Source organism: Lepidochelys olivacea (genome assembly GCF_965140295.1).
Source record: "Lepidochelys olivacea isolate rLepOli2 genome assembly, chromosome: 4".
Classification (NCBI taxonomy): Eukaryota; Metazoa; Chordata; order Testudines; family Cheloniidae; genus Lepidochelys; species Lepidochelys olivacea.
Window position 1 is genome coordinate 58,585,217 of NC_140414.1, and position 21,110 is coordinate 58,606,326.

The 21,110-nt window shown below is 39.8% G+C and overlaps 1 protein-coding gene across 3 annotated transcripts in view; it reads right to left on the reverse strand.

Moving 5' to 3' along the window:
- Window positions 1-1,873: 1,873 nt before the first annotated feature.
- RNF150 (ring finger protein 150) overlaps window positions 1,874-21,110 on the reverse strand; it is a 211,861-nt gene continuing 192,624 nt past the window's right edge. Inside the window, exons 7-8 of one of the 3 annotated variants that reach the window (XM_084626119.1) lie at window positions 10,962-11,112; window positions 1,874-2,754 (exon numbers count right to left, since the gene is read on the reverse strand). In XM_084626119.1, coding sequence (XP_084482245.1) covers window positions 10,994-11,112 — 119 coding nt within the window. In that variant the 3' untranslated portion in view covers window positions 1,874-2,754; window positions 10,962-10,993. Of the gene's footprint in view, window positions 2,755-3,952; window positions 11,113-21,110 lie in introns of those variants that run through there. The other 2 variants (XM_084626118.1, XM_084626117.1) reach the window with 2 other exon arrangements.

Here is a 21,110-nt window from a genome sequence, read left to right on the forward strand (position 1 = left end):
TTAAATCAACGTTAAAAACAAAAGGAGTGAGGTGGGAGGGGACAGTGCGAGAAAGTGAGACCAGATTCCTTGGCGATAATACATATAAAACTTTCTTAAGTGACAGCACTGGGTTTATTTTTATGATTATTGCTTCCATCCTTGGAATAGGAATCCAGAGTCTGTTACTGGCAGTGCTAGAGCTCTTGGGGAACGCCAGTGCTGTATCCACCAATGGGCCTACAGCTGTAACAGTAACAGAAATAATTCCTAGCATTGTTGATAAAACCATATTAAATCATATGTGGCTTCCTGTTCTGCATCAACTGCCGCTGCCTCATGTGAACAGTAACTGTAGGAGCTATTACTGTACAATGGAATTTTCTTCCATTTTGTCTGTGAACAAACAAGTATTTCTTTCCCCCATTTTCCTGCCATTCCCAAAGGCAAAGGTTTTATGATCACTTACAGCTAGACTGGCACCTCACAGGCTGCCCTGAATATTTATAGTTGCATTGCCCTAGTAGTCACACTTTTTGGTTCCCACTTCTCCCAGCTCCCTGGCGCAACTCAGCTGTGCTGGCTGGTGTGTTAAGGAAGCAGAGCCCTGGGTGCTCCTACTCTCCTCCAGCCTGTCAGTTCCTTGGCCTCGGTGCAGGAGGGGGAGCAGCTCACATAGGGAGACTGCTCCGCCATTCAGGTCGGAACCTGTGACATGGGCAAAGGGACACTTTGTGCCGCTGACTTCCCTGCCTAAATAGGCTGATTCACAACTGAGACCATACGAAGAAATTTAGGCAGCCTATTTTGTGCAGTATTTTGATAGATTGAGGGACTGGGCAACTCAAGGCCAGTAATAAGAAAGGGAGGTGTTCATGTTTAGGATACTGGTCCAGGGAAATTCACCACCTGCTGGCTTTCTGGAGGTCTGTGTGAAATGACCTCCATCCAATTTACATGTGTTCATATCTCTAACTCACCAACACAACTAGAAGTAACTGGCATCTTTATTGGCAATCTCAGGAGAGAAGCACAGAAAATGAGCAGCCTTTAAATTACTGCAGATGGATAGTCCAGGACAGGGTTGGTTAGGCAAGATGAAGCTTGGACTGCCATTGCTTGGGCAGTATCTCTTTTGCTGGCTAAGCAGTGCTTCCCCTCCAGAGATTTCAATCAAGCGCTTTTCATATGTGCTAAAATACACTTTTAATTTTCTTAAAGAGAAGTAGTTTCTGCTCATGCCATGATTCTGTACATAGCCAACATAACTCATTAAACTCTCATACAGCTTTGCAGACTTGAATCATGGGGGCACTGATCAAGGCCCCATGTCCATGGCTGTGTGAGAGAGGAAAAAGATAACCAGAGCATCAAGCCAATTCTTCACTTTAACAGACAGATCACATCTTTTACTTCCACACGGAAAGCATCTGGGGAGAGAAAGTTCCTCAGGTTTAACATCTTCTCCATCTGTGCATTAGCAGCATCGAGCCAGTCCACTGAGCATAAACATGCTTTGATTATTTTAAAAATAAAAGAGGGGCTAATTAGTGCAGTAGCTTACTGAATAAGCCTTTCACTTCTGGAAAATCTGCGTTCAGATCTTACCTGTGTAACAAGCCATATGAATTCAAACTTCTCTCTAGTGGATGTATTTATCTGGTGCACAATTTGTAGTCCCTCATCAGAAGACTCCAAAGGACTGCAATAGCAGCAGTCGAGTTTAATCAGCAGAACTATTTATTTACTTTTGCCTGGTTGTGCAACTGATTTCTGTGAAGTCCAAACTCAGTTGAAGAAGAACTCAACAAGAAAGCACTAGAAATTTTCATACATCAACAAAAGCTGGATTTACAGTTCTGTTTGGAAATATGAATGACACAGTAATCAGATCCACTTTTATTAAAAAAAGTCGCAATAAAATTTCTTAGTATTCACAATCTTAACTTTTATAGCTGCAATATTTAACTAGTACATAACAGAGTCTCACATACTTACATTCTTACCCTCTCACAAAAATAGCCAGGTGGTACTACTGAATAATGTTTCCAAATATCAGCCTTAACATTTCAGCATTTCCCCCAACTGAGCCACTGTCTATGCTCTTAAGCATTTACAGTATATACTAAAGCAAAATAAAAGTTTGTGCCTCTTGATTTCAGGCAAATCCCTTTAAAGATGATAGTTCTCTGACTCCCGTATTTTTCAAGAGATATAAAGTGCATTAAAGGGGGAGATGTATGCATAATAAAATAACTGCAAAGACTTAACTAACAATTGAAATACATTTGCAATACTGTACAGAAAATAAAGCTTAGACAAATGTCTTGCTTCACAAACCACTACTGCATTGTATAGGCAGACAATTCACAGCTAGCAAAGAATGCTTAATTAAAAATTGTCTATGCAAATACCACCACGTAATTCCTTCATGGTTTTGCATTCGATGTTTCACATATCAAAGTGAGGTTGTTTGGATGATAGAAAATTTTCTTAATGCAGAGGTGAAGGGTTAACTTCCATTACAGCAAACATTGTAGGCTCTGCAGAAACGGATTGTAAAGCCAGCTAAGGAGGCTCACTGCAAAATACACCTTAATCATAGCAGGTCTTCAGCAAAACAAAAGATACGTTTTGCGTGTAGGAACAACAGACCCTGCTTCAGCTTTTAGGAAGGTATGAGAAGCAGGATTATGCTCTAATTTTTTAATATTTCACTATTATAATACAGTTTTCTAACTGGAAATCATTTCAGTAAGATATGCAGGTCTTTCTCTGAAACACAAAATAAAATACACCAAGGAGTTAAATATTTTAGTTTTTCCTTTTTATTTTTTTTTATTGGCATTTGCTGGTACTGGTCTGCTGGAATATACATCACAAGAGAAACCTGTGGAGCCATTGCCGGAGACCGGAATATTTTTGCTCTGCTCATGAACCACATGCTAAGTGGATGCCACATTTATTTTTTGTTTTTGTTTAAAAACTATTTTAAATAAAAATAATTATTTTCTGGAAATGGATGGAATGTATATTTTGACAAGTACAAAATCATTTTCAATGTTCACTAAATATAAGGAACATCTTGCTAAAAAAGTAACAACCCCTCCCAACCCCTGTCCCCTCTTTATATTTCTAATTATAAAATGGTACAGCCATTTCAGGTAACTAACATAAAGCAGGAAGTAAGGATGGGAGTATGTAGACATACAAAACACTGATATTTCACAACTGTAATAACCTTTTACATTCATAGCAAAGAAGTATGTTGATTTTGATGCCTTTTTAAAAATCATAAGCAACAACGTTCTTTCTTCCTTTTTTTCTGCATTCACTCCACCGAATCACAAAGAACATATTTGAGAAATACTGAGTTTTTTTCAGGTGAAAAGTTCTTTCATTGGCTTTTCAATGAAACTTCACGGCATCCTTAATGCACCTTCCCCTTTTACGTTGTTTTTTAAAATATGGACCACATTTTCAGTTGCTGAAGAACCAGTATTTTTATTGGCAACAAAAATTCCCAGTTGCTGAAGAATTAGTATTGGTTGTAATGAGTAAGTCCTTTGAAAACTCTAGCTGGCAGATTAGAAACTTGCTGCAGAGGGCGCTCCTCTCCCTAACTATCCACTTCATCAATCAATAAGTACCATCTGGTACATGAACAAATTCCAGACTAAAGTCCATCCGGTGTTCTTTTTTTCAACTGCAAAACTATCAATTAGTTCAGGCAACAATGTGCTAAAATAGAAGAACTAGTTGTGTTGGATCAACTGCTGCTATTAGAAAAAAGTTCACTAAAGTAACAGTTTTCAGAGTAACAGCCGTGTTAGTCTGTATTCGCAAAAAGAAAAGGAGTACTTGGGGCACCTTAGAGACTAACCAATTTATTTGAGCATGAGCTTTCGTGAGCTACAGCTCACTTCATCGGATGATCCGATGAAGTGAGCTGTAGCTCACGAAAGCTCATGCTCAAATAAATTGGTTAGTCTCTAAGGTGCCACAAGTACTCCTTTTCTTTTTGTAAAGTAACAGTGTCACCCTGTCCTTCCTATCTCTTATAAAATATTTCATTATTTAAATTATTACTCTAAGCAAACCAATTAAATTCTTTGACACTAATTGACCAATATATGCTTAAATTCTTTGGCTCTCTAAAATAAATTAGTCAATGCTCAGTTTTCCTTAACAATCACGGTGTTAGACTGTTGGCCTCATTAGTGTTGATATGAGTGGTTACGTTATCCTGAAACCCTCAAACAACAAGGGCACTATCTTTTACTAAGCATTTAAACTGCATTATGTTGTAGACAAAGAAGACTCCCTCATTCTTGTTTACATTGAGGTCTCTTTGCACTGCCAGAGTGGTGTAAAGCAGCCTTAGTGTGAATTAAAAATCAGGCCCTATATGTTGTACAGGCCAGATCTAGGGCTGTGGGTAAACTTCAAATCAGGGGTGCACAAATCAGGGGTGCTATACAAAGTTGGCAAAGAGCTCACATTTCCACTCTCATGAGTTTGTTGCTATTCTGGGAAGATTAGGGCTCTTGTGATGAGTTAGAGCAACCTAATGGCTGCTCTAAGTTAGGTTGGCAACATCCGCCTGGGCAAAAAATGCAGCCGAGGATTGGTGTTATCCTGGCCTTGCCACCGTCCCTCTGCAACACAGAAAGCAGAGAGAGGGGTGGGCTAAGAACTGCTATATCGTCTGTGTGACTCTGGAAGATCGCTCTTACACTGGAGTGATTCACTGTGGGCAGGTTAAGGTACTGTAGGGCCAAAATACACTTGGGGTATGGTGCAAAGTGGATGCATCACACCAGTAAATCTGGTGCTAAAATATCAGTTTGTAAAGTCAGATCAACTTGGATACAACATATATTCATGATGACATGGCATCCTTATTGTATTGCTATCAGATTTGCAACCTTCTCTTTTTTAGACATCTGCAGAAACATCCCTATCAGGGGAACAAACCCATTACTAATAAAAGAGAAATAAAAATCAGTAAGTGATCATTTGCCAGTGCCGACCTTTATATGCCCAGACCACATGGTCATATCCTTATTGCTCATTCTGACCTATTTGCTTAGCCCGAAACTTTCCTAGGGACAGTTACTGGTTAGGAACAAGCCACCTATAAATAAAATCTCAGCAATTCATAGCTGCTCAGCTGAAATGCATTTGCCTGGGCATAACATGCATTGTCATTGCAACACTGACCAATCGTCAAGACCAGGATTTGCATCCTGTGTTATAGAAAAGCTTGTGCTCTGATCATTGCCTTTTAATCACAAATTTTCCTGGCAGAAGTAATGCAACGTACATTAAACAGAGAAAATTCATAGGGTTGCGTGTCTGAAAAGCTATACGAACAAATTACTGCACTCTAACGTTTCTACACTGAACAGAAACTGCAAATAAAATCCATATTCTGGAAAATCAGTAGTTGAGGTTTGCTAATTAAGTCCACATGCAGGTGTAAAGCAGTCTGCAAATGCTTCTCAGGGCAAGTCAGATCTGTTTGAATAATTGAAGAATTCATAATTAGACAAGATGGTTTTGATTCAGAAGAGGAGGAGGGTGAATAAAACAACAGAAACCCGAGATGGGCCTAAACCAAATCTTGGTTCCTGACACACACAAACTTTGGGATAGTTCAAATTCCAGTCTGGATCTCAAGTCTGTTACTTGGGCCTACCTCTAGCAGAAATGAGAATATATCACTAACTATTCATATAGCAAGTGACAAGTTTCTATTAAAATACTAACCTCTTACAACTGCTTCCTGTGGGCTGGATCCACAGCTCACTGAAGTCCATGGAAAACCTCCTATGGAGATCCTAGGTCCACTTCCTAACAACACTATCACCTTGGTGATAGGAACCAAGCCCTCCTCCTTGCTTGCCCCACATATGAATTCAGTAGTTTTCAATTAAACTATTAAACAATTTAAAAGCTATTAAATTAGCTTTTTTGTGTCACTATCTCTAACTCAAAAACTGACTAAATGTCTATCTCCCTCTGTTTTCATTACAATTAATTCTTAAAAATCGTATCATTCTGTCTGTGCACATACACATGAGAATTCAATACTGTAGAGACCAGGAAGATGAATATCAATTTATTCTGTCTACAAATTATTGACCTATGATCATCCCAGTCCCTCCCCGCCACGTTCTAAAACTACTGTAAATCAGAAAAAAAGTAATATTTCATGCCAATTTTTCAGCCCCTTGCAGAATGGGTGAGTCAGGAAAAATTGATGCACAGCTGGCACATGCCCCATATTTGTGTTCACAAACTAGCATTAGCATGTGTAAATTGGGTAACCTGTGAGTGCATATTTTTTCCCCAAGTGCAGGGTTTTGTCCATGCACGTTTTATATGGTTCATGCACTCAACTGGTCTTTTGGAATGTAGCTTAATTAAACCCACAAAAACCATGAGAAATTCACAGCGTGGGCTCTGTCTGCCCAAATTCACATCTTCAACTGAAGAGTCTTCAGCTTTCCTAAGTTACCCAGCTGCAGCGCCTACTGCTTATCCAAAGGACAAACTACCCCTCAGTAATAATCTCTGCATTACATGGCTGCCCAAGCTTGGCCCTTCCCCAGAGGTGAAGTCACAGTCTCTGATCAGCTCGATGGCTTTTGGGAATGGTGCTGCAGAATACTGAACAAGCTCCGCAACTGTAAGACATTTTAAAGGGTTGCGTTGAAGGTATTCTTTGGTATGAAACTCATCCAGGGGGAAGCCGAAGATTTCTCACCATTCACCCACATTGTGAATGGGAAATCAGAGGAACACTCACGTGGATGAAAAGAACAGCAAGAGAGGGGAGAAGCAAGAGGATTCTCTTCCCAAAATAGGGATTTTCTTTACTTTGGCTTGGTCTACACCTAAAATTTATGTTGACCTAGATTTGCTGCTCAGCAGTGTGAACAGTTCATGCTCCTGAGAGATGCAGGTAAGCTGACCTAAGTCTCAGCGTAGACAGCACTAGGTCAGTGGAAGAATTATTTCGTCGACCTAGCTACCGCCTCTCGGGGAGGTGAATTAACTACAGTAATGGAAGAACCCTTTCTATTGCTGTAGTGAGTGTCTACACTACAGCTCAACAGTGATACAGTTGCAACGCTGCAGCTGTAGCATTTCTATTGTAGACACCTTTAAAGCATTGATCTGTCTCCCCAGCCAGTGACACTGTGCAGGAAGTTACTCTAGTCCTAGGAGTAGCTAGTAAATCCCATGGGCTTTGCAGCACCAGCAGGTATGGCAGTGGTGAAGAGAAACAGACAGTAGATTGAGCGTTACAATCTGAGGGAGGAGGATTATTTCCATGAACACTCCACTTCCTTAGGGCAGACTGACTTGTTTTCTGGATAGGAGGTAGGCTGGCTGTACAGTCAGCATCTGAGGCCCAGAAGTCAATGGATATTCAGTGCTGAAGTGAGCCTTTAATACTGAACCCCAATATTAAACATAACAGTATGCAGGAATTACAGGGAGTTCCAAGCAGGGGGTAATCTTGCATAATATTCCCTAATCTTTCAAATTCTTACATACATGCTTAATTTTACTCATGTGCGTAGCCTCATTGAAGTCAGTGGGCTATTCCCATGAGTAAAGTTAATTATCCCTATAAATATTTGTAGGATTGCGGCCTATATGTATTACAGTATACCTCCGCACAGAACGATGAGTTATACAGAGTCAATCTTAACACTAACTTCAATGATTTTGTGGGTTTAATAAAGCAATGTAATAATTTTTCAGCCTAAGATTCTCAAGGTGCTTGACAAATTTTAAATACAAAGAACACTATCAATCAGGTCCTGATTTAGGAAAGCATCCCCATTCACGACATGGACTTAGCTTTAAACAAACCAAATCAAGGGGATTTGAATACATTCCTAAACTTCAACATGTGCTTAAGTGCTTTCTTGAATAGGGAAGAATTTAAGCATATGCTTAAAGGCCGACCTGAACTGTGGCCCCAATGAAGTGTAACTGCTCTGGCAGGCTTAGAACAGTGCACAGAACAACAGCAGGTGGAATTGGGGAATTAAAAACTGCAATTTGGCCAGGACACAACAACACTTGTGAAAATGACCAGAAGGAGGCCAGGCTTCAGTTTTATATCTGACCAGAAAGACGGCACATCCTTGAGCATAGCTACTTCTAACGCTATTGCTGGGTCAGTGATTTAGCACTGACTAAAAGGTTAATTTCCTGCTCCAGTGTGGGTTTTCTTTCATCTCTCACTGAAGTACTGACCTCACCTGCCTTACTGTTGGGAACATCCCAATATCAGATGGCTAGAGATAACTGGTAATGCTCACCCTTGATATTAGTTTAACAAAAGTTTTGTAATACAATAAATGCTTTGAGACAGCTCCACTGCAATCCATGCTCTGGTGTTAAGGATGATTCTAATTGTTCTGTCTATTTGTAGTCTGCAAATATTTTGATGTTAAAGGGTCACAGTCAACTTAAACATCATGTTTCTTTCTGAACATTTTTTAACTTATTCTTGATCCAAGTAACACCTTAGACGACTATAACTGGGAGAGATTAGTGACTTTTTTCTCTCTCTACTTCATCAACTTGTTTTCTTTGTGTATTGAGAGCTCTTTGTGTATAATCAGTTTCCTTATTTCCCCTGAATAGCCAATTTAGGTGAATTTCATCCCTGTGCAGAAGGTCTATGCATCAGTTACATTCCATTTCAGCATTATTTCTAGAGCTTAAGTGGGGGTTATGTGCTGCCTTGTGCCCAGGGATAGTACTGCACTCTCAGTCAGTCACATTCCCCTGAGGTTAGTGTTGATCTTTCACAGAGAAACAGTGAACAAAAAAAGTTCAAAAAATCTGATTATAAAACCACAAATATGGTGGCAATGGTGACCCAAAGCAGCTGAAGAGTCCGACGCAATCTTTAGCTTGCTTTTCAAACTGACTAGATTTCCAATTGACTATGTCCCTTTAGTAAAGCAAAAAGATATATTTTAAAAACTGTAACGGTGTGTGCACCGGCCACACTTTTGAATTGTTATTAGCTTGAGTTATTTTGCCGAAAGCTCCTAGTTCACTTGTGTGGACTAAGAATACTCAAAATTTCATCTACAAAAGGAACTGTTTGAGTCATAACTGGACAAAAAGAGTCCAGCAAACTCTCTCTCTCCCTCCTCTCAGCCCCATCCTATAATTTAAGAAAGAATCAACCAGCTTTTAAAAAAAATATTGTGAAACAAATTTCTCCTAGTGTAAGACCTCATGTGCCATGTTTCAACAGGGAGTAAACTTTTATAGTTAAAGTATAAATGCCTGAAAAGAGGAGATTAAAATGGCAATGCTGAAAGAACACAGTGGCATTTTGAGATTCTGCTATAATACAAATAAGTGAAAATAATTTTCCTTTCTTTGCAATTTGTATCTGAGCTGTGTGCTGTTGATTCTACTGACCTGCCCAAGAGGGGGTAATGTGATTTAAATCTTTTGACTGTCAAAAGAAAATGTTCCCTCTCTTAGAAACAACAAGCTGAAAGACCTCCTTTGCACTTGACTATTTTGATTGAATCATAAAATTGCCACCTGAATAATTAGCAATAAGTAGCACCTTTCTGTCAGTTATAGTTAAAGACAGGCTAGTAATAGTTAAAGACTTCGGTTTTGGCATTCATATGACGACTTAATTTTTAATGCATCAGCCAGAAAAAAACCCTGAATTCTTCCATTGACATTTTTTTCAGGTTCAAATATACCAGTAATTCATCTCACTCATTGTATTGCCACATTCAGAGGTCTCTAGAAAGCAGTGAACTGAAGATTCACCTAATCCTTGTGTTTGCTAACAATGATGTGCAAAAATTGCACTTAAAAATATGAAGGTAAACAATTTGTCCAGCTGCTCTTGGGTTTAACTATTTATTCTGGAAATTGACATTGTAGTCCTCTTTGCAGTTCAGACCTTTTCTAAAATTATTTCCATCAGCCACAAATACCCACATGAAGATTATCAAGCGCTCTCTTGAAACTGCTCACTCATTGGTCTGCTAATTTTTGTTTTTAAATTTAAGGAAGTACCTGATTTTAAACTAGATCTTGTTTTCCAGCTACTGAATAAGGAAGTCACAAGGAAGGCCATTAATACCAGAGGCTGTTAATGGCAGAAAATATAGCAAGGACAGGAAGAAGTTTAGTGCCATTGATTTTTCTCTCTTACACGTTATTGTCTGTGCATGTAATCGAGCTCTGTAAGTGGAAGCCAACATAATGCAGTTTCAAACAACAAGACATCAATGTCAATTCATTGAGGGCTTCAACTCACGTGGGTAAAGGCTTCTTGAAGATATAATCTCCAAGACTCACTTTAAAGGTTTTAAAATCTTAAAGAAAATAGGCTTCATATTAATACAGAGTGCTGAAGCACTGTTTCTTTTCAAAGCCATGCATACTTCATGCAGAAATGTCAAGGCAATAATAAATCCTGGAGACAGATCATGAAATGATCAAAGAAGAGGAATTCAAACTTTCAGACTGAACTCTTGGAAAAGCTGGGGTCAGTCAGTGAAAAAAAAACAGTATCCATCGATATTCAACTATAAATAAACATCATCATCTTTTAAAAAAAAAACAATGAACAAGAGTAGAAAACACTCAAGCTGTCATTTCAGTTGTACACTTACGAGCCACTGAAGAGGTACAGGATTGCTTTTAAGCATGTGGGAAAACAATAAGCTTTCATCTTCCACGTGAACAAAATAGACACATGTAGATGATAAAACTGCATCCAGGTAGACACAGCTGTTGCTATTGCTTTTTCGTGACCATCTCAGAATGGAGTGCACTGGATTGATAGTGTTCTAGAGGGTGTGTGTGTGTGTGTGTGTGTGTGTGTGTGTGAGAGAGAGAGAGTGTGTGTGTGTGACTGGTCCAAATTCTAGAAAGCTTACTCTGTCCCTGCCCCTCATGCCTACCCTTTAGTTTAGTAGGGTTTTCTGCTTGTTCTTCAGGATTTCACCTCTTCGCAGTCTTGGTCAGTAGAAAGCTCCACATCAGACAGTCCCACCTCCATCGCCATAATCAGTGATATATCAGAATCACTGCTGACTGCTGGCTCATGTTCACCTGGAAGAAGACAAGAAAAGGGACTAATGTTCAAGTCTTTATTTCAGTTTACCACAGATATTTAAATCCAGAGATAAGCCCACAATCTAGATCCAAGCTTTCCCAGTGTTTGGATCCTGGAGTCTCATTCTATTCAATCTCTAAGATATTTTAAAAATCAACAAACTCCGGCCAAGAGTGAAGTAAGGCTAAAAAGGGCCTTGATAACAAAAACTTCTGCCGGACTTTTCCACTTCTGAAAAGGTTCCTGTAGAGCTGCTAGTCTCCATGACCTTCTTGCTATTCTACTGACACTTCCTCCCAATATATATCCGCTACCCCCATTTCTCTCCTGCTCAGTCTTCCAGGTGTACTCTGGCAGCTCCAGACCCATCAGTCCCAGGGTTTCTACCTTAATTCACCTTGATCCCAACTAAATTTAGAAGCAGATCAATTAACCTTCACCTGATCACCTTATGCTGTATGTTTAGGAAGTTCACCACTTTTTTGGTATGATCCTGCAGCTCTTACTGTATGTGTATTTCAACACTGATGAAGCCAATGGGAGATCTGCACACCAAAAGACTGCAGGATCAAGCTAATATTATTTTGAGGACAAATAAGAAAACCATCATGTCCTGGTCTTGGGGGGAAAAGAGGGAGGGGAGACTTCCAGAGGCAAAAGGTCACTTGGGTGGCCAACGCCAATCGACAGTATGGATCTTTTGCAAGAAGGCTGCTGTTTCATAATTGTCATTTTAAACAAACAGATTTGACAGTGTTTCACTGTTATGATACAGTGTAGTTAAAGTTGTGGTAGTTCTTCCTTTCTAAACTTTATTTCTAGAGCTGATGACTGAACCACAGAATCTGAGCTAGACTGAAATTTAAAACAAAAAGTCTAAAGGTGGATGTGAGATTGCCATGAGGTCATGAAATGATACCTCAATCAAACCACAAAAGCAAAAAATACAGTATGATTTACCTAAAGTAAATGAGTACGATCTTTTTTCATCCTCCTCCCAACAACTGCAAGATTCTAACTGTGATTATTAAAGAAAAGGTATGTCTATTGTTGTTTGTACTACCATCAGACTTGATATTTTGGCAAGAAAAATTAAGAACAGCTGGGTTAGTGCACAGTCAAACAGTTACTGAGTGCCATTTCCTCCCTGCAACTTTTCACTTTCAATTTTTATACACTTTGTAATTGTAAAACAAATAATCTGACACACAAGTATATCTGTCCTATAAACTCACCTCCATCAATACCGTATCACGGTAGCCAAAAGTTTAAGACCATTGCCTTGGCTATAAATATTACCACTGGAGGGAAAAGGAGTACTTACTGAATGAATAATCTAGGATGCAAACATTAATGGACTTTAATTACATTAGATTGTTGGATTATTTGTTAGATCAGTGAAAAAGTATAAATGTTTATTTCACTGAGACCTCAAACATCATCTTTATTAATAAAAACTGCCTATGTCTGAAAGAAACTTTCCAGACTACCGGTATATTAATATATGTTTCATAGTTTAGGATTTTTAAAAAATAAAATGATAATCAAAACAAACTGACATAATATGTTACATTTTACATTTCACTGACAATATATTCCATTGTTCATATGGTTGAATCACATTAAAAGTCAGCTGGAGGATTTTCAAGACAAAAGTAATTTTAACCTGAACTAGATGTGAGGTAGAGATGAACTAGTTGATTTACACCACCCTATACACAGGTATTCTGAACCACCATGCTGACCCTTCCATACAGATGTTACATCATCATCTAATAAGTACTTCTAGTGCCGTTTTTTCCAGGGAGAGATGGCAAGACCGTGGCAGTGTCCAGAGCAGGAAGACAGAGCAGTGATGATGATAGCACTATGACTCACCTACAGACTTCCTAACATCCCCATGTTCAGAGGTGTGAGAAATCTTTTCAAACCTGTTCACTTCTATTTGGTAATAAAAGGCTTATTTTCCTTTGGCAAAAAAAAAATCACAGTAGGAATTATGAAATACACTGGGTAAAATTAATCTTTGTTTAAAGAACAATAAGCTGCTGCCCAAGTACAGTCATTTTACAATGACCTTCCTTGCTACAGAAATAGAATCCAATCAGACTCATGACGGAAGGGGTCATAACAATTAACACTTGGACAATGCTTCAAAGATGGAAAGTGCTATGTAAGTGCTGAGTAGCATTAATATTTCATTTTTCATTTTTTCAGGGGATTAGCTCATCTGCGATCAAAGCAGAAGTTAAAAAACTTAAAGCTGCAGCCACCCATTTTAATACAGTGAGAAGAAGGTGGCAAGAAAGAAATTAAGGTTGTGGACAACCAGGATTTTTGTCCAGTTTCTTCATAGTGACACGGCCACTTAATGGGCTCAGCACTGAACTTCCTTTGACAGGTGAGAACAATGCAAAAGAGCAGATGTATCTCTATGCATTTAGTGCCTGATTCTGGTCCACTAAATCAAAGAGGGTTTCAACCATTGACTGCAAGAGGCATTGGCTCAAACCCTATAAAATCAGCGTAAGATACATCCTAGCCCTTATGGTAGCAGAGAAAAGCTTGAAAATTTGAATGCTAAAGGCTCAAACACAGAAGGAAAATAAAAAGTACCCCAATTTATTCCTGACCCCCTCGCGTAGTAGCTATTCATGGAGTATGGCTGAAGCATTCCACACAAGTAATCCTGGATCACTGAAATAAGCCTTAAGGGATCCTTCTAACCAGTGAAAGTTAGGACAGCCCACAGGCGGCTCCTACATATACCTGGGGCCAAGCCATCCCCAGCAGCCCCTAACTTCGGTGGGGTAGAAAGGTAGCAGAACCTGAGTGTTGGACCCAGTGGGAGCATGCACATTTTTGCTATTATGACCAGTGGGTCCACACTGGAAAAATGGCCCCAAATATCATATACCAGAAAACTTAACTACTATAGGTTGTTCTCTATGCTAAAGGGTAGATAGACAAATCTTAAGATCTTTGCCATTTTCCCTTCTCCAGGCTTTCAGGTAGCACTCTGTTATTATACCCTCTCTTAAGGAAGCAGGGGAAGTATTGTTTATTACACTTTAAATGACAGGTGTCACCAAGGGTATAATTCAGCTGCCAAAGAGTAACTCAAGCCAAAATTCTCTTTTTCTTGTGGATTAAAAACTTGGGCCACAGCAGTAAACTATTCAGTGGAAAGTTGATCTCTATTCTCCTATATTTTAGTAATGGTCCGTGAACTAATTCAGCTTACTAAGGAGTCCAATCTTTCATGAACACAATTAAACTGATGGTACAAAACCTACTGGGGGTTAATAATTTTATCTTATGACAGTCACATGAATTAGGAAGTAAGAAAAAACTTGCAGGGGGCAACACTTCTAAAATTATGTGCAGACAATGCTGCCTACCCTAAAATGTAGGCTTTTATTTGTGCTAAATACACTTTTCTTGGGTTGCCCCCTGATGTTTTAATCAACGTTGCAATTCCTGACAGAGGATAATAAATATTTGACTTTGAAGGCATATATATAAATATAAACACATTGATTTCATCATCCAGTCAGACATTTTACAACTACAGAGTTTGTTACATTATTTAGGCCAGCTGGTATACATTGATCATGGAAGTCAATGGAGCCCTTCATCTAAAAATCTAAATATCCAGTCAAAATACACTGTATCTGACAGGATCTCATAATGCCATTTCATGAAACTCATCCAGTTTCAAAACTGTTTATTTTATATAGGGGTGGAATTAAGCCTGCACTCAGACACACTCAAACTACGGGAAAGTTTGGATCCAGAGCTAGATAGAGATCCCACCTTCGCAGTTTCTGCCCATTTCTAATTTGGGGCTCAAATTTAGCTTTAAGGCATTACCTCAGGTTAGGTGATATATGGAAGCACCCTGCCCCAAAGGGAAACTGGAGATAGAATTGCCTCCTGGAGCCCTGGGGGGCAGAAAATATGGCTGCTACACCAACCTTTGTCCACTGTTCTCCGAGTCTGGCCAGTTTCTCTGGCTGATGTAAGGAAGAGTGGATGTTGACCTGCCTCCTTTCCAGAGGTTAGTTCCAACAGTATTGCTAACTCTGCAGCGCCCTTGGACTCACTGAGCCACATTCTGCTCAGTATAAATCCACATTAACTCTGCTGATGTCAGTGGTATTATTCTGGTGAAAATCTGAGTAATCTTGATGAGAATCTGATCTATTGTGTCTGGCCACCAAGCAGAGAGGTAGGACTGGGAAAGGAAAAAAATACTCCTCAAGCCCTCTCCCTTCTTTTCATACCCAGAGAGGGGCCAGGCCCAAACTAGTCCTTTATGTATTACTGTCACCCCTCTGCTGAGCAGGTGTACATATTAGGGCCTTGCATGTTGGTTTCCAGTTGCAGAAGACTGTCAGTCCCATGGTGTTATGGCATTTTCTTAGTGTACACTATACACTCTTGCACTATATACTTCAGTCCTGCAACAGAGGTGGTCACAAATGGCACACAAGCAAGCCCATCTTTCAGAAATCTTAACCAAGGCAGCAATGCCCAGTTCCTAGGAAGAAATTATGTCTCAAGAACTGATTTTTGTTAGTGAGATTAAAATGAGAGTTTACTGTTCACCACTCTCAATGCAACTGCATCAAAAAACTAACAACTGTACCAGACTGTACCCTGCACACATACTAAGAAAAATAAATTGTAAGAGTATGCCATCTGGTGACTCCCTGCACAACAGTAGCAATAATGAATTTCATAAAACTACAGGCTAATGAGCTGTTGGAAAAGGGCTCAGTTACAAACTTGCCCTGGGGTATGTGTGAGGGGGGAAGGATTATAAAACTTCTATTAACATGTTTCTCTACACTGGAGCTAACAATGTTGATGGAAGCATTTAAATGTCTATAAAAGGAGAGCAAAGGAGTGGGGGAAATGCTTCAGAATCCAAGATACTGAGGAAAATGCTGAAGCTGCTATACAACCTCTGAGATAGGGGATATCAAAAGAACCTTTTTGATAGTAGGGAAAATATCAGGAAAATTAGCAAGAGATATGGAGGTGGAGACTAGAATCTTTTCCTGAATGAGACTGAGATCAAATTGAACGTAACTACCCACAACAAGGCTCTGAAGGATAAAATGACCTGTATAAAAAGAAAAGGAGTACTTGTGGCACCTTAGAGACTAACCAATTTATTTGAGCATAAGTTTTCGTGAGCTACAGCTCACTTCATCAGATGCATACTGTGGAAAGCGAGCTGAAAAAGATCTTCTGTACTTTCCACAGTATGCATCCGATGAAGTGAGCTGTAGCTCACGAAAGCTTATGCTCAAATAAATTGGTTAGTCTCTAAGGTGCCACAAGTACTCCTTTTCTTTTTGTGAATACAGACTAACACAGCTGTTACTCTGTGGCCTGTATAGATGACTTTGAAAACAGAGGGTCCAAAAAATAAAATATAAAATTGTGGGCATTCCTGAAAAAATGGAACATAATGACCTGAAATAATTCATACAGCTATGATTCCCGCATAAAGTACATTCTGCACTATCAAAAAAGCAATATATTGATGCCAGACACCACATCTCTTTCCTGTTGTCCAACCAGAATTTGTGACTGAAAATGTACCCATATTGTCTTTTTTTATGTTCAGTTTTACACCTAGGGTGAAATCCTGGTCCAATGAAGTCAATGGTAAAACGCCTACTGATTTCACCTTTAGTTTTTATTTACTAACAACATGATGATGATGCAATAACACTCCTTCCCCTGCAATAAACTATGTTCAACCTGCAGAATTGGAGGTGAGTGAACCCACAGAACTTCACTTCTACTTTTCTCCACAAAGATACATAATCCTGACCAGGAATTCATCCCGTAGCTATTCTATCTGAAAGGGCTGGTGGAGCACAGGCATATTTTCTTCTGGCTGGCCACACGGAGAGATGGCTGTCTTCTTCCCCCTGTCCACACTCCAGCAACGGGCTCCCAGAATGTGGGGTACTGTGATGTGGAGACGATGATGCCTGTGCTGTGACAAAAGTGTCTATCTGAAATTCAATGTTGGGTTCATTTTGAGGGATGTAAATACAGATTATTTGGACAGATTCATGTTTATGCCCTAATCATTCACCCAGTCCTGGTAACACTACGGGACAATCTTATCAAATGATGGTGCTACGTCTAGAAGAATGGTACTGAGAAAGGGTAGGTGGAATAGGGGGAAGCCAGCACTGTTCCCCAACCCATCTTCCCTGTATTCCACCTGCCCTTTCTCAATACCATTCTTCTATGATTCATTAAATCCTGCACACCGTAGCCAAAATTTTCAAATCTAAAGTTAGGTTCCTAAATCCATATTTAGGCTTCTAAACAACAATGGCCTGGTTTTTATCTGTGGCTCCCAAAGGGATATGTGGGTGCTTAGCATTCCTGAAACTAAGGTACTTATATTTAGGACCCTAACTTTAGACTTCAAACTATTAAGCCATGTGTTACATTGACTCTACCCCATTGCCCACCCAGATTGATATATTCTGCACAAATTTAGTGCCCTACCATGAATATTTAAATAAGTGAATGTATTTTCTTCCATAAGAAATGTCTAACAGTACAAAAGGATAATCTTTTACACAGATGCTTAATAACTCAGGCAAACATATTTCTAGGTCAGTTGCCAGAACAGTCCTGATGTACTACTATGTGCTGCCATCTCAAACAATAAATGTCAGCATTACTGGTCCTATTTTAAGACTCTCTCAACAGTGAAATACTTTTTGTTATTATTTTCAGCTATGGCTGAAAGATAGTGTCAAAACTGGATCCCTTACTCAAGGAAATAGTCACATGTGATAACCATGGGACCTCTCAAGTGTGTAAAGGAAGCAGGCTTTAGTTTAAAATCCACCCCTTCCTCAGGAAAAAGAAGTTCTGCAAAAGTCCTATTGAGACAGAAGTCAGGTGTAACACTGGGAAAAGTTACATACATTTGTTCCCCATGTTGTCCACAAAAGACTTCAAGAATAATTGCATGGGAACGCATTCTATTGTGGAGAGAGGATCAGTCTTTATACTACCTCAGTTCGGCCCTTCCTGAGCATACCAAATTATGGAATATCTTTGACATCGACTATCACCTACCAGCAGCTAAAGGGTATTGTACAGATCTCTTTCATGTATGCTTTCTTCTCCCTCAGCCAACTCAATGCCTTCTCCCATGCTGTATCCTATGCCTGGAATGTCTTCTCTGATCAGTTATGCCACATTATTCTCTTCCCTCTTTTCTTGTTCAAGTTGTGCTTCAAACTTGCGTCCTTCCAAAAATTAGTCAGTCACTTTCCCACCTTCCTCAGACATTCCCCTTTCTCATATATATCATGGGAAAACAAACAGCTGAACAGTTTGGGCTGAAATTTTCAAAAAAATTCAGCCTGAGGAGGACACCTGGCATGTAACATTTCATCCCAAATGGCTGAAGTTTGGCAAAGTTGTAAGCAACTGTAAACTGGGTCGTATAATAGGAAGTGTTGGGCAATCTTAAAAATAGGAGGTGCTACCAGCCCCACATTTACAATCAGGAACATACATAATGTGCAACGTGTGATACAAGAAAACCTGCTTTCTTTATTTTGTGCATATTTCCCTCCTTCCCTTCCCTTTGACAAATGTAATTTTTCCCTGTGGCATGGTAACATCCCAGATCCTGAAAACACTTTCCATATCTTTGTAACGCTGCTGAGACACATAGTCCTATTGAACTTAACGGGATTACTCATGTGCATTAAATTATCCATGTGCTTAAGTGTTTGCAGGACTGAGGCCTTACAGCAGGACTGTGCCTAATCTCTCTATACAGTACACCCAGGTACACCCATTGTATGGCCGTATATAGAAATATCAAATGTTAATGGTTACAGGTGGGCATGAACACCAACCATTCTGTCAAGGAAGACTTGTGCCTTATTTTCCATTTTTTTAAATGAAAGGCAGGATCAGCTAGATGGCTCTTCTGAACACAGAGTGCATGTCCGGAAATGCCATCTTGGAAACAGAGCACAGCTGATCCACTTCGCAAGCTGACAGGCTGCCATAATGGTTTATCCCTAAATACTACATAATTCACTTCCAGCTACTGCAATGGTGTAAAAACCTTGGCGGCATGGACCTATTTAGGCTTATCTAAATATTGCTGTGTCATGTCCTGACAGTTCATAGATAGCTTTGTCGAGGGCAATTTCAGTACATTTTATACATATTATATACATGCACGCACACCACCAACTCCATGGAGAGAAGCAAACAGATGTTATTGAAATCAGACCATTTTAATACATAATACTTTGCAGTTACCTAAGAAAGGTGAGGGATGGGGATCCGAAGTCCCAAGAGGGAGGGACTTCTCAGTGAGTGAGTCGTAAGAAGCAGCTGCTGAGTTACACCCATAAGCTGGGGTGTGGGAAGTGAACTCCCATGGGTGAGAGGATCCGGCAGGAGCAACAGCAGGGAAAGAAAGGAGCACCTTGTATCCCCCCCTCTCTTTTTCTGCTGCCCCCTCCTGGTCCCCTCCCACACTCTTATCAGCTCTACTGTAGCTCAACTCTCTCCTCCTCCTTCATTCAACACAGTGATCAGCTCAAGCAGCTCTTCCAGTGGGTTGGTGCCCAGCTACACAGCCTTGTGGAGAGGCAGTGCCCCAGAGCTGAGTGTTGGGTCAGCAGAAGGACAGAAAGGAGAAGCTCCAACACCAACATACCTGGCAGCTAGGCCCAGCACCCCACCCAGAAAGAGCCTCCAGCAACAGCCAAACAAGTCACAGCCATCTAGCTCATTCTCTTAGCCCACCGCTTGGACCATGTCACCCTTCTCCTTGCATCCCTCCACTGGCTCCCCCTTCTCTGTTGCATTGAATATAAGCTGCTTGTCTTCACTTTCACATTGCCTATCTGACCTCACCTATCATCTCTCATTCCCTGTAGAGAGGTCAACTCCTGCCTCCAGTTGGACCAAGATGGCAGCCTCCATTGATGGCTTAAATGTTAAACAAGCACCTTTGTGCTTTCTCCCAGGCTGCTACTAATACTTGGGAGGAGCGCCTCAAACATCCACAATACTACCTCATTATCCTCCCTAACACTCTCCTTTGCTAGGATAACCATTGTCAAGGTGGTTGTGGGTATGTCACTGGTGTGCCTGCACCACGGCGCTGACCAATACGGTCTCATTGTTTCCTAGTATTCCCTTCTCAGTCTATTTATATATCTGTCGTCTCAGGTCTTGTGCTTAGATCGTAAGCTCTTTTGGGCAGGGACCATCTTTTTGTTCTGTGTTTGTATGACACCTAGCACAACGGGATCCTGGGCCATCATTAGTGCTTCTAGGGGTTATGGCAATACAAATTAAAATAATAATAAAGCTATCTGTAGGGGTTGGTCATAGATTATGAAGCATTTATCACTATATCACAAACAGTGCAAGGATTTCTACAATAACTAAGTTAAGAAATGAGTACATGTGTATGCTCTGTAGAAAGGGAGTAGAAATCTTTAATTGTGATGCATCCCACTTGAAAAATATCAGTGATAAGAAGAGTGAAATAAAGGTAGTGACTAATATACATATTCCCATATGTAGTACTAGTATATAATATATGCTACATAATCTACAGTCTACTGCTAGACTATTATAGAAAAGAGGGTTTTTTAAATCCAAAAGTATAAGATTCCAATCACAATTTAATATGTGTATCCCAAGGTCAGAAAGATGAATGAATGCTAATGGCTACTAGAAAAGGAGTACTTGTGACACCTTAGAGACTAACCAATTTATTTGAGCATAAGCTTTCGTGAGCTACAGCTCACTTCATCGGATGCAAGCTGTAGCTCACGAAAGTTTATGCTCAAATAAATTGGTTAGTCTCTAAGATGCCACAAGTACTCCTTTTCTTTTTGCAAATACAGGCTAACACGGCTGTTACTCTGAAAAATGGCTACTATGTCTATTTTATTTT